This window comes from Capra hircus, unplaced genomic scaffold, assembly GCF_001704415.2.
Source record: "Capra hircus breed San Clemente unplaced genomic scaffold, ASM170441v1, whole genome shotgun sequence".
Taxonomy (NCBI): Eukaryota; Metazoa; Chordata; class Mammalia; order Artiodactyla; family Bovidae; genus Capra; species Capra hircus.
Genome location: NW_017189807.1, coordinates 103,676 through 117,470, shown reverse-complemented (window position 1 = coordinate 117,470; position 13,795 = coordinate 103,676). Strand labels below are relative to the sequence as shown.

General features: G+C 37.5%; 1 protein-coding gene across 1 annotated transcript in view; it reads right to left on the bottom strand.

Annotated features, from left to right (window-relative positions):
* The window catches only part of LOC108634685 (cilia- and flagella-associated protein 47-like), a 132,425-nt gene extending 119,708 nt beyond the window's left edge, over nt 1-12,717 (bottom strand). Inside the window, exons 1-3 of the mRNA XM_018044760.1 lie at nt 12,526-12,717; nt 6,907-7,058; nt 3,011-3,126 (exon numbers count right to left, since the gene is read on the bottom strand). Of these exons, the coding sequence (XP_017900249.1) occupies nt 3,011-3,126; nt 6,907-7,058; nt 12,526-12,717 (460 nt within the window). The remainder of the gene's footprint in view (nt 1-3,010; nt 3,127-6,906; nt 7,059-12,525) is intronic.
* Nucleotides 12,718-13,795: the final 1,078 nt, after the last annotated feature.

Here is a 13,795-nt window from a genome sequence, read left to right as displayed (position 1 = left end):
AAGATTTTTTATCAATCCTCAATGATTAAAAACTAAGAAACAATAAAAACATAAACGAGGAAATTGAGTTTACCAGAGCAAAAACACTAATATTAGAAACATCTTAAAGACTAAACCATGTTTTTTCAAAGTGAAAAGATAAGCACTACTTGGTAAGTTATGCAAACATTCTTACAAGGGGCAATACAACAAAATGTATTTGACAACATGTAGCTAAATCCATGGATAGTTACTCCATAATATATTATTAAAGAGAAAGCAATGGCACCCCACTCCAGTACTCCTGCCTGGAAAATCCCATGGACGGAGAAGCCTGGTGGGCTGTAGTCCATGGAGTCATTAAGAGTCGGACGACTGAGCAACTTCCCTTTCAGTTTTCACTTTCATGCATTGGAGAAGGCAATGGCAACCCACTCCAGTGTTCTTGCCTGGAGAATCCCAGGGACGGGGGAGCCTGGTGGGCTGCCGTCTATGGGGTTGCACAGAGTCAGACAAGACTGAAGCAACTTAGCAGCAGCAGCAGCAATAGATTATTAATATAAGACATCATGAAGTTGTTACATAGATAAACTCTAGTATCTATCTCAGTGAGAGTACCACAGAGAGAAAACACAGCTATATAAATCATGAACTTACCGAGTGTGGCTTTTTGATGTTCTCTTAAGTATATATAAGGGCTTCGCCAGTGGTTTGAATGGTAAAGAATCTGCCTGCAATGCGGGACTCCCAGGTTCAATCCCTGGGACAGGAAGATCCTCTGGAGAAGGGAATGACAACCCACTCCAGTATTCTTACCTGAAGAATTCCATGGACAGAGGAGCTTGGCTGGCTACAGTCAAAGGGGTCACAAAGAGCAGGACAGACTGAGCAACTAACACTTTCACTGAATATTTGTAAACACTTATTCTTTGACTCTAAAACTATAAAATATTTGTCACATAAAATCCTTTTGGAAAATTTTATTAAAATCATCTTTGGTTGCTGAATCTATTTTCTGCTTAAGTGTTTTTCTTCATGAAAATACATAATTCTCATGAATATTTATATACTGTGCTTATGGGTAATGAGGACTTTATGACACTTTATGGGCACTTGCTACTGTGAATATAAAACATACTATCAATTTTGGTAAGGGTAGAAAAAAATATTCATCTCCAAAAATGAGGGACAAAGGCAGCAGAAAGAAAATGTGTTTCACTGATAACAATTTGTTTCAGTTTGTAAGGTAATGGCAATTAATACTTCATAATACTCAATTATAATTTACCCAGAATAGTATTAACGACAATATCATGCACACATAGTAAAACTTAATGTGAATTATTCTTCCTAAAATGTATGGACTCAGGTCCATATGTGTACTTTTATTAAATAAGTAATATTAGTCAATTAAAATTCAAACATATATTTTTTACTTATAGAGAGTTTTTATATGTAATAAAAATGTACAATTTGGTAAGATTTTAGAATAAAATCTAGAATTTAGAATCAATTTAAAATAAAGAGAGGATATGATCAAAGCGTTAAAGAATTTGTAATGGACAACAGTTATGAAAAATTTTGCAAAGTAAAATAATACAAATAAAATTCTATCAATTACATATCACTGCTCCATAATCAGATCTAAAGGACTATTTAGACCAGAGTAACTCACCATAAGAGAGTTATCCTTAACACTGGGAGTCAGGCACAAATGAGCCTAATATTTCACAATCTCACAGAATTCAGAAATTCAATAATTTAAAAAAGTATGGAAAGTGAAATAACTAACATTCAATGAGTAACAATTATCAGTTTTATTTGTTTATATCCCAGGAAGAAATCAGTGAAGTATCAGACTTCCTTTGTCGTAATAATTTCCACTGTTCATTCAAGCAGCCCCAGAGAATGCCCTCACTTAGTATAAGACAGGTTTAGATATAAGACCTGTTTCATGTACCCAACAAGCAATCTCAAGAGAGAAATGTCCTGCCTGTCTAGAGCTTGTCCTCATCTCAGCTTGAGAAAAATGTTAGTGTTATCCCAGATGCTGAGAGAATGAATCAAGAGAATGAAAGGATAAGTGATTCAATCAAGAGAACGAAAGGATAAGTGATTGTATGCCTACTATATATCAATGACGAGTGTGTGGTCATGCAGACACAAGTACATGTGTGCATGCGCACACACACACACACACCCCATGCCTTTATGCAAACTGTTAGCGTTATGCAAACAGTAAGAATCTCTAGAAATAACCTCATGGAGAAGAGAGAAGCACTTTTTCTTTCAATAAAATATTAGTAAGAGCCTGCTAGGGATCAGTATGTGAATTCAAAGTTGAATATGATAGAGAAAAAACAAATCTTTCCTGAGTACTTGTGATAAGTCAAGTACCATATTACAGCCTTCGGTACATACATAATTAACCACAATATATTTTATTAGTCAGTTTATAAATGAGGAATCTGAAGTTCAATGTTCTTAAAGATACTCATTCCAGATCACACAGCTTGGAAGGCACTGGGCCCCGATTCTATTTCTGGAAAGCTCTAAGGACTGTGTCACTTCTATGACACCATTCTGTCTGTCCTCAAGGAGGTCATCAGTCATCTGAGTCAAGTTATATTAATAAGAATCATAAGGATGTAGATTCATTTTTCCTGATATTACCTATCAGTTTCTAAAATAGTAATCCTACTTAAGGACCTTCAGTTTTGAGCTTTTCCAAATGACAGACCTAATTTTTGAGGGGCAGGGTAAATCAGAGAATACATTAATTGCACAATAAAGATTAAAGGCAGGGGGAGAAGGGGACGACAGAGCATGAGATGGTTGGATGGCATCACCAACTCAATGGACATGAGTTGAGCAAGCTCCAGGAGATAGTGGACAGGGAAGCCTGGCGTGCTGCAGTCCCTGGGGTCACAAAGAGTCGGACATTACTGAGTGAGAGAACAACAATATATTTCAAACATTACCAATTTTCTTCCAAATGTGTAAGTTAATTTATAGAATAGAAAGCACTTACCTGGCACACTGCCATGGTTAATGATACTAATCTCTTTACAATACACTTTACTACTGGCAACCAATGTCCCAAAATTAACTTCTGGCTCAATTGCCAATTGACATGATGGAATCAACCTAGAAGAGGAGAAAAGAGGACCATATGATGAATTTTAACAACTATAACCTCATGGTTAAATCCACAGGGACCTTTTTTTTTTTTTTTTTTAGTGTTTTGAATGTTGAGTTTTAAGCCAATTATCTCACTTTCCTCTTTCACTTTTTTTTTTAGTTTTTTATTTTTTTAATTTTAAAATCTTTAATTCTTACATGTGTTCCCAAACATGAACCCCCCTCCCACCTCCCTCCCCATTACGTCTCTCTGGGTCATCCCCATGCACCTTTTATCTTAACTCCTTAAAAGAGATTTTAGTTTCCTTACAGGTCTGCTGGTGGGACATTTGTCAGTAAACAAAATTGTGAAATGAAGACACAAAAAAAGATAATGAGAGACATTTAAATTTAAAAATCAGATTTTGTGCATAAATACATGGCATACCCTCCCAAGTACTCACCTTGAAAGGTTACCCATGTATCGCTATTTTTTTTTTTTTTTTGCAGCTCAAAACATACTTGGAACTCTGTCTTGAAATCTCCACCTAAACCATACATTATTTTGCCCACCCACCTCAGAAGGGGAGGGGGCATACATACACCATACATTCTTTTGCCCCCTGCTTCAAAAGGGTACCAGTTATCTTAACAAAGTCAGTCATTTGGATATATGCCATATCTGATGAAATAAAAGAAGGTGGGATACTATAAAATATCACTTGGAGACTAAGAAAAGGTCTAAGAACAAAAGGATACAATTGATTTTCCATGTGTATATCTGTAGCACATGTTTTCATTAGCATTTAAAAAATCCATTCTAATCCTATATACATGTTTCATAAGGATATATATGGACATATATGTTTTTAATCTGGATACTAATTTAGTTTATAAGGCATCATTAAGAATATTATCCTGTTTGATATTAACAAATTTTCTGAAAGATAGGTAAATACTATGGCTCCTATGTTACAGATGCAAAACAAGAGACTTAAAAAGCCTAAATTATTTATCCAAGGAATTATCTAGATATAACACTGAGGAACTTAACGTTGAATCCATTTTGTTAGATTTCATGTACATTACCTTAGAAACCTAACAATGATGATAACAACATCAATAATAAATGTAGAAATGACAGATCTTTACTGAATCTTTAGGTTATATGCCAGACACATGAATTAATTCACTCCACTTAGGATACAACCTCCAAAATATAAATATATACATGCATGCATATAATCATATATACATACAGACATACCAAAATTCACAAATAAAAATACATGAAGAAAACATTCACAAATACTGTGTTACTCATTGATGGTCTGGGCCTTCTTTCTGGGATCTGTGTTTATATGTGTTTTTGTATTATTGGATAGGTACAGACATTCCAGAAATCAGCTAGGACTGTCCTGTTTATGCTGCATATTCTAAGAAACACCCATGTTCTTCTCATAAAGAGACTGTAATTTCGTGACAGAAAAAGATCAATGACCTTGTACATCTCTTTATAATATACTTATATGTATATATTAATTGTGTTCATAAAGAGTTTATAAGATCTAAAAGAAGAATAATAATGCAAGCAATATAAAATGAAAAGCTGAACACTTTTTCAAGCTTTTTCTCTAGCTAGGTGTGGAAAAGAATCTTAATAATTTCTTGAAAATCTTTCACACATACATATAAATGTACATACATGCATACACATATATATGGTTTAAGGAGTAAGGGTGTGGTGATATGGTAATATTTAATAGTTTCTCTGGCTTTCCTACTGGTTAGTCTTCCTCTTGTATAAAAAAAATTCTCTGGCCCATATGTACCACAACATGTCAAGACATTTGACCTCTGAGAACGAAAAGAATCAAGCCACCTATCAGGAGAAGTGCCTCTTGACTCCAAATGCTCTCTACAAAATGAGTTACCAGTTGAATCCTATCTAAGGGTCACAATTGAAGGAAATTCTGGAGAAGGGAATGAATGACCAACACACTAATAACAAGTACCAGTTATCCCCAAACTTGGAAATGCTCTCAAAGCTAAATAAATACCTTCCAATGGTACAAAGGAATAGCTTATTCCTTGCCTAAAATGTGTCAACTGTTTGATTCCTATGCAAAATGGGATGCTGTGCTAAAGCAGAATTTCTCAACATGGAGAACCCAAATAACTGCACATTTAAATTTAGTTCATGAAAAAAAACACACAAGGAAAACTATTAAAAGGCTTATATCTAATACTAATATTAATATTTCAATATTGATTATGCTAGTGGTGGACAAATAGAAACAAAAAAATACTTATAGAATCATATTTTGCTGTAAAAAGAAGGATTGTCCATGTATATATATTAAAAATACCTAAAAATTCTACAATAGCTTTAACAGGTAATTTTATAATAAACAGAACTTTTTTCAGTGTAAAATGAAAAGCACAATGTCTTGGTCAAATAAATTATTTGTATTAAAGTTAATCTCCAAATCAGTTATTTAATTCTATATTATATTCATTATAGTAATCCATATTCTTTAGCCAATCTCAGAAGAGCACCATTTTGACTTTCTTTTTTTTCAGATTTTATTTTATTTTATTATTTTATTATTTTATTTTTACTTTACAGTATTGTATTTGTTTTGCCATACATCAACATGAATCCACCACGGGTGTACACGTGTTCTCAATCCTGAACCCCTCTCCCACCTCCCTCCCCATGCCATCCTTCTGGGTCATCCCAGCACACCAGCCCCAAGCATCCTGTATCCTGCATTGAACCTAGACTGGCCAAACATCTGCATTATTTAAAATTCTGTGAAGCAAATACAGCAATAATTTAAAATTAAAATGTGACTATGGGGTAACAATAATCCATTTAGGAATACATACAACATAAGAATAGAAAGTAGAATGTTGGTTACCAGAGACTGGAAAGTAGGAGAATTAGGGAGATTTTGTTTAAGAGTACAATTTGGGAACTAGTAGATAAATATGTTCCAGAGAGCTAACATAAAACATAGTGATCACAGGCAACAATAATACATTATAAACTTCAATGTTGCTAACAGACAAGATCTTAATTGTTGCCACCACAGGAAAGAAATGATGACCAAGTAAATGTGATACAAATGTCAGCCAATCCTATGATGGTAATATGTTACAATGTACAAATGTATCATATCAACATGTACACTGTCAACTTATACAATGGTATTGCATTTCAATTTTTTAAAAAAAGTAAAATAGAAGGAATAATCAATTAAGTATGGTAGCAAGTAAGTCAAGAGAATAAAGTGGCCCACAGAAGCAGTAATGATTAACTGTGTCAATGCTGCTGAGAAATCAAGTAAAAGCCAAAGGAGGCACCAACAGACTGGCAATATGCAAGAGCTACTTTACTGGAAAGCTGGGGAAGATAGTCAGATGGATTTTATGGGAGTGAGAATGAAAAGTATGATTGTAGAGACAGTAAAAATAGCATTTTAAAAATAAATCTTGCCATCAAAAGGTACAGAAAATATGACAGAAATAAAATAGGATGTGAATTCAAGGGAAATAAAAGAATACAAGCAATTGTTGAATATTTCTAAGTGATTTTAATAAAAAACAGAAAACTAGTCTCTCATTTGTTTTGAACACTACAATTTGCTAAAAGAAATTGTTCTTGAAGTTCAGTTTATCTTTTTTTTTTTAAAGATACTATAGATACAAAAAGCCCTATTAGAGAAAATAGAAAATATTACTATGACTCTTATTTTCATCTGAAAGATACTCAAAATGTTAGCCTCAATTATGAATACATACCCAATTAGAGGGATCTCTATTGTTTTATTTCCTATCGAAATAAGAAGTTGGTCACACACGTCTTCATTCTTATCAGGATGATATTCCACCATAGCTGTTGTCTGAAGGCCAGAAGCAAGTGATTTATCCAGATTGGTCAAAATCAGTTTGAACTTCAGTGGAAGAAAAAAATAATAATAATTACACATCTTAACTCATAATAAGAAAATAATATGAGCAACTGTAGTAAGGAGTGTACATTATTTCAAGAGATATATTAAGATACAGGCAATAGTCCTGCTCTAATGATTCTACATGCTTCAGATATACTTTTAATGGTAAATGAACTGAAACTGAAAATGCAGTCAGTTGAGAAATATGTAAATGTTCAAGGGCTCCTTTAGAAGTATGAGGTACTAAAAAACAGAAAAAAAAAAGGGGTGGGGGAAGAGAGTTGTGCTGAGTCACTCAGTCATGTCCGACTCTTTGAGACCCCATGCACTGTAGCCTGCCAGGCTCCTCTGTTCATGGGGATTATCCAGTGCCGGGGTCCAGCCCTGGTGGATCCAGGGAATTCGAAGGGTGGACGGCGTTGGTGTGAGAAAAACTTATTTATTGATTAATATTAGATTGGATTAGGAAGAAATAGTGTAGTAGGAGAATTAAGTGGAGGAAGAGGGCTGAATAGCTTGGTTTACGCGGAAGACCAATAAAATTCCAGACAAGGAATTTGCACCATCTACGTTGGGCCACCGGTGCCCGCTTGTATATCTAAGGGTGCCTCGCCTTAAGCTCCCTTTCGCGTGGGTCTTAACAGCCAGGGCAAGTAAGTAGACCTGGCGAGCCTCCGTGCCCCAGATGGAAGTTCAGCCTGAAATTAAAGTAAAGAGCAGAGGGAGGGAAAGGGAGAGAAGAAGAGAGAGAGAGAGACACGGGGGAGCCAGATTCCCAAGAAACCAGGCCGAGAGACTAGTTCGAGAAACTGGTCCCACCCTTTATCGTTCAGAAGGCCATTTATACTTTTGATAAAACATGGAGATCAATGGGTAACACAAAATTATGTAGCATTCGCAGCCCACTCTTTCTGTATATTTTTTGTATGCAAAAGGTCTCAGGTGATTTACATTATCTTCTGGCCAGGAGCCTTGTTAACACTTTTTTGGCTCTCTTTCTTAATGAATGTTAATCTCGTTTCCCCTAACTGTTTTTCTTTAATCTGCATTTCCTTAAAGTGCTAAAGTTACATCTCTATAGAACAAAGGCGCAGTGGGTTATAACAAAGAAGGTACTCCACTCAAAGATCTAATGTTGCTAATACCAGGTCTACTACTTGTTTCTCTATATACCAACTATATCTAAAAATAAAGGATATGAAAATTTGGCAGCAAACATTGACTCAACAAATGAAACTTTCAATCAGTCCTATTCTAAAGATTTTGACTCCTCGGAAGCCCCTACATTCCTAGGACGTTTTAAGCTTCCTGTGCCTCCTGCAGCCAGGAGGCCTCAAACAATCACATGCACAGCTGTACGAGTCCTGCAGGCAGGCTAGAAAGCCATCAGAGAGGTTTTTGGATTGAAACACTCTTTCAAATGCAGAAGACTAAAACCCTGAATTGACTTTTTCCAGAGAATGTCAGAAGAGTGGAAAAGCAGAGCACAAAAACTGGCCGATTTTTGTTGGGGTACATGCTTAGGAATTTCCAGAGGGGCCCCTGAAGTCTGAGCACGCCTTGCGTATGTCAGCTTCCTTCCTCATGACCTTGTCACGGACGGGATTCCTCACACTGGCTCCCGGCACTCCAGGCAAGAATACTGGAGTGGTTTGCCATGCCCTCCTCCAGGGTACCTTTGTAACCCAGGGATCAAACCCAGTTCTCCCACATTGCAGGCAGATTCTTTACCGTCTGAGTCACTCAACATACACCTTTAGAAGTATGAGGTACTAAAATACAGGAAAAGGGAATACTAATCTAATAAAAATATTATTCAATCCAAATACATATATAACATACATGTATAAGCACACAAACATTCATAAATACATATAGCATTTTATATACTTTCTGCATGAGAACTTGGACTTCAGAACGTGGAGGAAATATAAAAAGGAATAGACCGAGGAAAAAGAACTTTTATTCTTGAAAAACATTTGCTAGACTCCAGGAAGAACTGAAGAGGGAAAGAGAAGAACTTCTATGTATTAAGTACTTCTGGTAGGTAAAGCATTCGACAACTATCAGCTCACTTAATATACTTCTACAGCCCTGTAAGGCTGATATGAAGGCTCCCAGTGTAGAGATGAGAAACTAGGGCCTGTAGGTTCAAGAGTGTCAGTGAGGACTTAAAACATACATCTATCTGACTCTAAAACTTAAGCTCTTTCCCCACAACTAGAAACTACTGAATATATAATCTCTTGTATTATATATCCCTTGAAAATTACATAATGTTTAAGCCAGGGACTAATCAGGTGTCATATGAGTGATGCAGACCTAAATATCATGAAAATCCAAGAGAAAACATGATAACTGTGGGCTAGGAATGAGTACATTCAATGCAGGTTTAGAGGATGGATGTTTAGGGTAGAGAAGAAGCAAGAAAGATGCTCCCTATGGAGGCAGGAATATCTCAGGCACATGCAGAGAAAAGAATAAGCAAAATAATCTTTCAGCAGGCAGCTAATAAGCTAGCCTAGCTGGGCAAAGAGCTTCAGTGAGTAACAATGGAGGTCAAGTTGAAATTAACTATTCAGGGCTTTTAATGCCAGACTGAGTACAAGCAGTGCTTTCCAGCAATGAGGGTAATAGAGTACTGGAAAGATGTGTTGATACAATTGGTCTGAAAGTGTCATCCTTCCAGCAAACAATGACTCTGAGACCTCATAACTACCACAGCCCAAATTTCAACCCTCATCAATTACTAAAAAAAAAAAAAGAAAGAAAGAAAGAAAAAGGGATAAATATAGGTCTTTGGGTGCTGAAAGTCCACAGAGCAGGTTTGATCATCTTCCTTTAAAAAAGGACAAGGAGTGGTTCAGCAGCATATACTCAAACTACAAGTTTCTGAACACTCTGGGTGGTCTGCAAAGGTGTCAAAGGCACCAACCCTACTCTTAGGCACTTATGATGTGACCAATGAGGTGAAAGTAACACTTACCAGACACAAGTCCAAACTCTAATGAATGTCTGTATATGCAATTAGTATCCAGTAGGGGAGAAAGAGACACGACTGAAGCGACTTAGCATGCATGCATGCATGCATTGGAGAAGGAAATGGCAACCCACTCCAGTATTCTTGCTTGGAGAATCCCAGGGATGGAAGAGCCTGGTGGGCTGCCGTCTATGGGGGTCACACAGCAGTCAGACATGACTGATGCAACTTAGCGGCAGCAGCAGCAGCGGGGAGAAAGATTTTGGAGATAAGAGAAGATTTGTTTGAGAAAAATGAAAACTCACTTTTGACGCTTGGAGATGGACAGGATTTGGAAGGCGGTGATTCTTACACAAGGGTAGAATAAAAACACGGGTCAAAAGAAAAGGAAGTCTGAGCCAACATGGGTAAGAGGACAATGACAAGAAAGACTGGCCTGACAGAACCAGAGGCCACACGAGTCAGCAGAACACTGAAGATAGGACTGGGTCTTAGTTTTCTAACAGCAGCCCACAGTAGGTGGCATACACCACTGCATATGGCAAACAATAGGTAATGCGGGACTTTGGAAAATAAGGTGGAAAACAAGCACTGATGTGTGTTAAGCGAATTGTTTCCTAAGTAACTACAATAGTGATGACAGCAATGCTCTTTACATAGCACCCTGTTTTTTGTTTCCTCCAAGACAGCGAATATATTTTTTACTAATCTATCGCTTCCTTAATTCCCTTTACACCTAGGAAGGACCAGGAATACACATCATGATGTAGCAACAAATATAAGTTCACACTGATATCGAGATCATGGCTTTGGCCTCTAACTAGTAAACCTGTCTGGCCATTCTCTTGCTAATGTCAAGACCCGTGTTCTAAATAAAAATCACACTAAAATGAAATATATTATTTTTCTTCTGACTGCACAAAAACCGCTCATACAAGCGTCTCCTAGACATCCATAAAATAGTGTTTGCCCACATCTGGGATTTACTGCCAACTTGACTTTTAAAAGAAAATATATTCAGATGAACATTCAAATGTTTAATAAATATGTAGTGAATTAGTGAAATAATAAATGATTTCTCTAATCTTACAGTGTTTGTATCAATCAGGTACTTCCTGATTTAAAGCATTAGGCTCTGTATGATTTTATTACAAAATAAACACATTACTACTGTCAAAACATGTAAATACAAAAATCCATAAAGAATGATACCATTTACATGAAACTCAAGAACTGACTATTAATCTGGTTCATTACAAGTCAGTATAGTGGTCACCTACCTCCATAGGGTGATTACTCCAGGTACTACAGAGAAACTTCTGTAGTGTTGGAAATATTCTATGATTTGATCTAAGTGGTAGCTACATGGAAATAAATGCATATAAAAATTCATCAAGCTTTACTTTCAGTTTCTGTGCACTTTAGGGTAGGTAAATAGTACATCAGTTTTTTAAGTGTAAAAAGTAGAGCAAAAGACTGGCTTGACTGAACCATAGGCCACACGAGTCAAAAAAACACTGAAGACAGGACTATGTATTCATTTTCTAATAGCAACCCACAATAGTTAGAAACATATGTAATTTTAAGTGAACCTTTCCACATCTGCATATAGAAGTCCAGCTGCATTCAGTACCATTATTAGGACTATTTCAGGAGAAAATGCAGTTATGCATCACTTACATATCAAAAATTATTTTCACCTGTCCTATATCAAGTCTCCCTGAGAACATGTGATCATAATAAATTAATATCCATTTATCCACACAGTCTAAAATAACAGTGACAGAGATGAAGTTCTGTCAACTTTTAAATCAAAAGAAAGGTGAAAAGATAGGGATAGCCTCTTAGAATATTAATTTTGCTGATTATTCAACTTGTACTAACTCCCTCATTAGTTTTTGTTTTGTTTTGTTTTTGGTCGCTGCCATCTCACCAGGGATCAAACTTGTGACCCCTGTAGTAGAAGCATGGAGTCTTAACTACTGGACCACCAGGGAAGTCCCCTCCCTCATTAATTTCTAAGTTTTTTGAGGGCAGAACTGTCTCCATTTTACATGCCTCACACCTACTTTCTCTTTTGTAGCAGGTGCTAAACAAATGTTTGTTACAGTATGAATTAATAAACCTTCCCGCTATCCTACAGTAGCTGGAGTAATCAGACACTTTATGACCCAAAGGGGAGTTAATAGAGAATAAGTTGTCATAATTCTACAACATCATGAAGCATAGATTCTTGGCTGTTAAAGAGGAGAGACACATAAAATCCTCTTCCCTTTTTTCCCCAAACTCCAAATGAACTGCGAGATTCCAGATCAACTTTTCTCCCCTGACTCCCAGCCCCAAGCAAAAAGGGGGGCGGGGGGAAAGAAAAAGAAACAAACAAAAAGGCCAGCCCAGCAAATCACCGCTTCACAGGAAGCTCAATTCTGCCCGCACCCTCCCCAGGTCCTCCTGAGGCCCTGCTCTGAACACCCCTGGGTGTGTTACCTGTGGCTTGACAGGCTCCTGAAAACGGATTTTCTGGATGCTTCGGCCGAGATTGTGTACGGTAAGTGGGAGGCGGTAAACCCTCCCTGCCAGCGCGTCCAGAAATTTCATTTCCGACGGGGTCACCCGCAGCTGCATGTCCTTTGCGGTCTCCAAGTCCCGGGCCACAAGGGAGCTCCTCTCGGTCTCCATGGCCGTGCTCTATGTAGCCGGCAAACCGTCGCGGACTTGAACACGGACTAGCGTGGACGCCGTCGCTAGGCAACCGCCCGACGCCACGCGATCTCCTCCAGCCCGGCCGGTTTTGGCGCCACCCAAGCTGCCGAATTGGCAACCTCACAGAGGCTGCAAGCTTCTGGTGAAAGTACCCAGTATCCCAGGTGTCATCAGAGTAACTGTAAAACGTGCCTTGGTCACCCAAATCCCAGCCTGGCAGGATTTTAAGAGGCCACTGGCGGGGTGGGCATTTTCCTAGACCTCTCTTTTAAGATTAAGCTTAAAGAGCAGTGAAAGTATGTACCCAAGTAAGAAACAAGATGTAACAGTAACGGAGGAGGAATGCAATGGAAACACAGCCAGATCCCCCTGACTCCGGCTCAGTTGCCTTTAGGCTAGTGTTTCTAAAAATCTACTAGGAATCCTCTGGGTTTTTGTTAAAGTTCATAATCTGTTTTCAGTAGATCTGGGGCAGGGCCTAACACAGTCCCAGGTGATTCCAATGGTGCAGGTTCAAGGACCACACACTGAAGAGAGGCTATAAAAATTTTAAGTCGTCTAGGGTTAGATTTCTTCATTTGTGAAAGAAGGTGCTGCTCAGAAGATTCAGATCAAACATCTCCATGGCTATTTAGATGAGCACCTTTCCAACAGGTCTAAATTCACACTGCCCAATCCATAATCTCTCCTCATCTTTCATCTGCTATGGTAGTCCTTGGTTTCAAAACATTAGGTGAATGCTATTTCCCTGCCTTAATTGCCTCTGATAACTTCACAACAGTTTCTTCCACAGACCTTTATTAATTTGCAGCCAAGCAGTGCAGAAATGGCTCCCCCCTCCACCTCTTGTTTTAAAAACCATATAGAATTTCCCACTCACATAAAAATTTATTTATAATTAGGTGCTTTCATTTCCTCACTGCCATGGCACATAACCTTCACTCTGAATGGACTAGCCTTTCCATCTCCTGGTCAAACAGTTACTCATCCTTCAAGACCTAAATATCTTTGTAGAAAACTTTCCCACAATTGTTTTACAAGATTCTCACAGTTC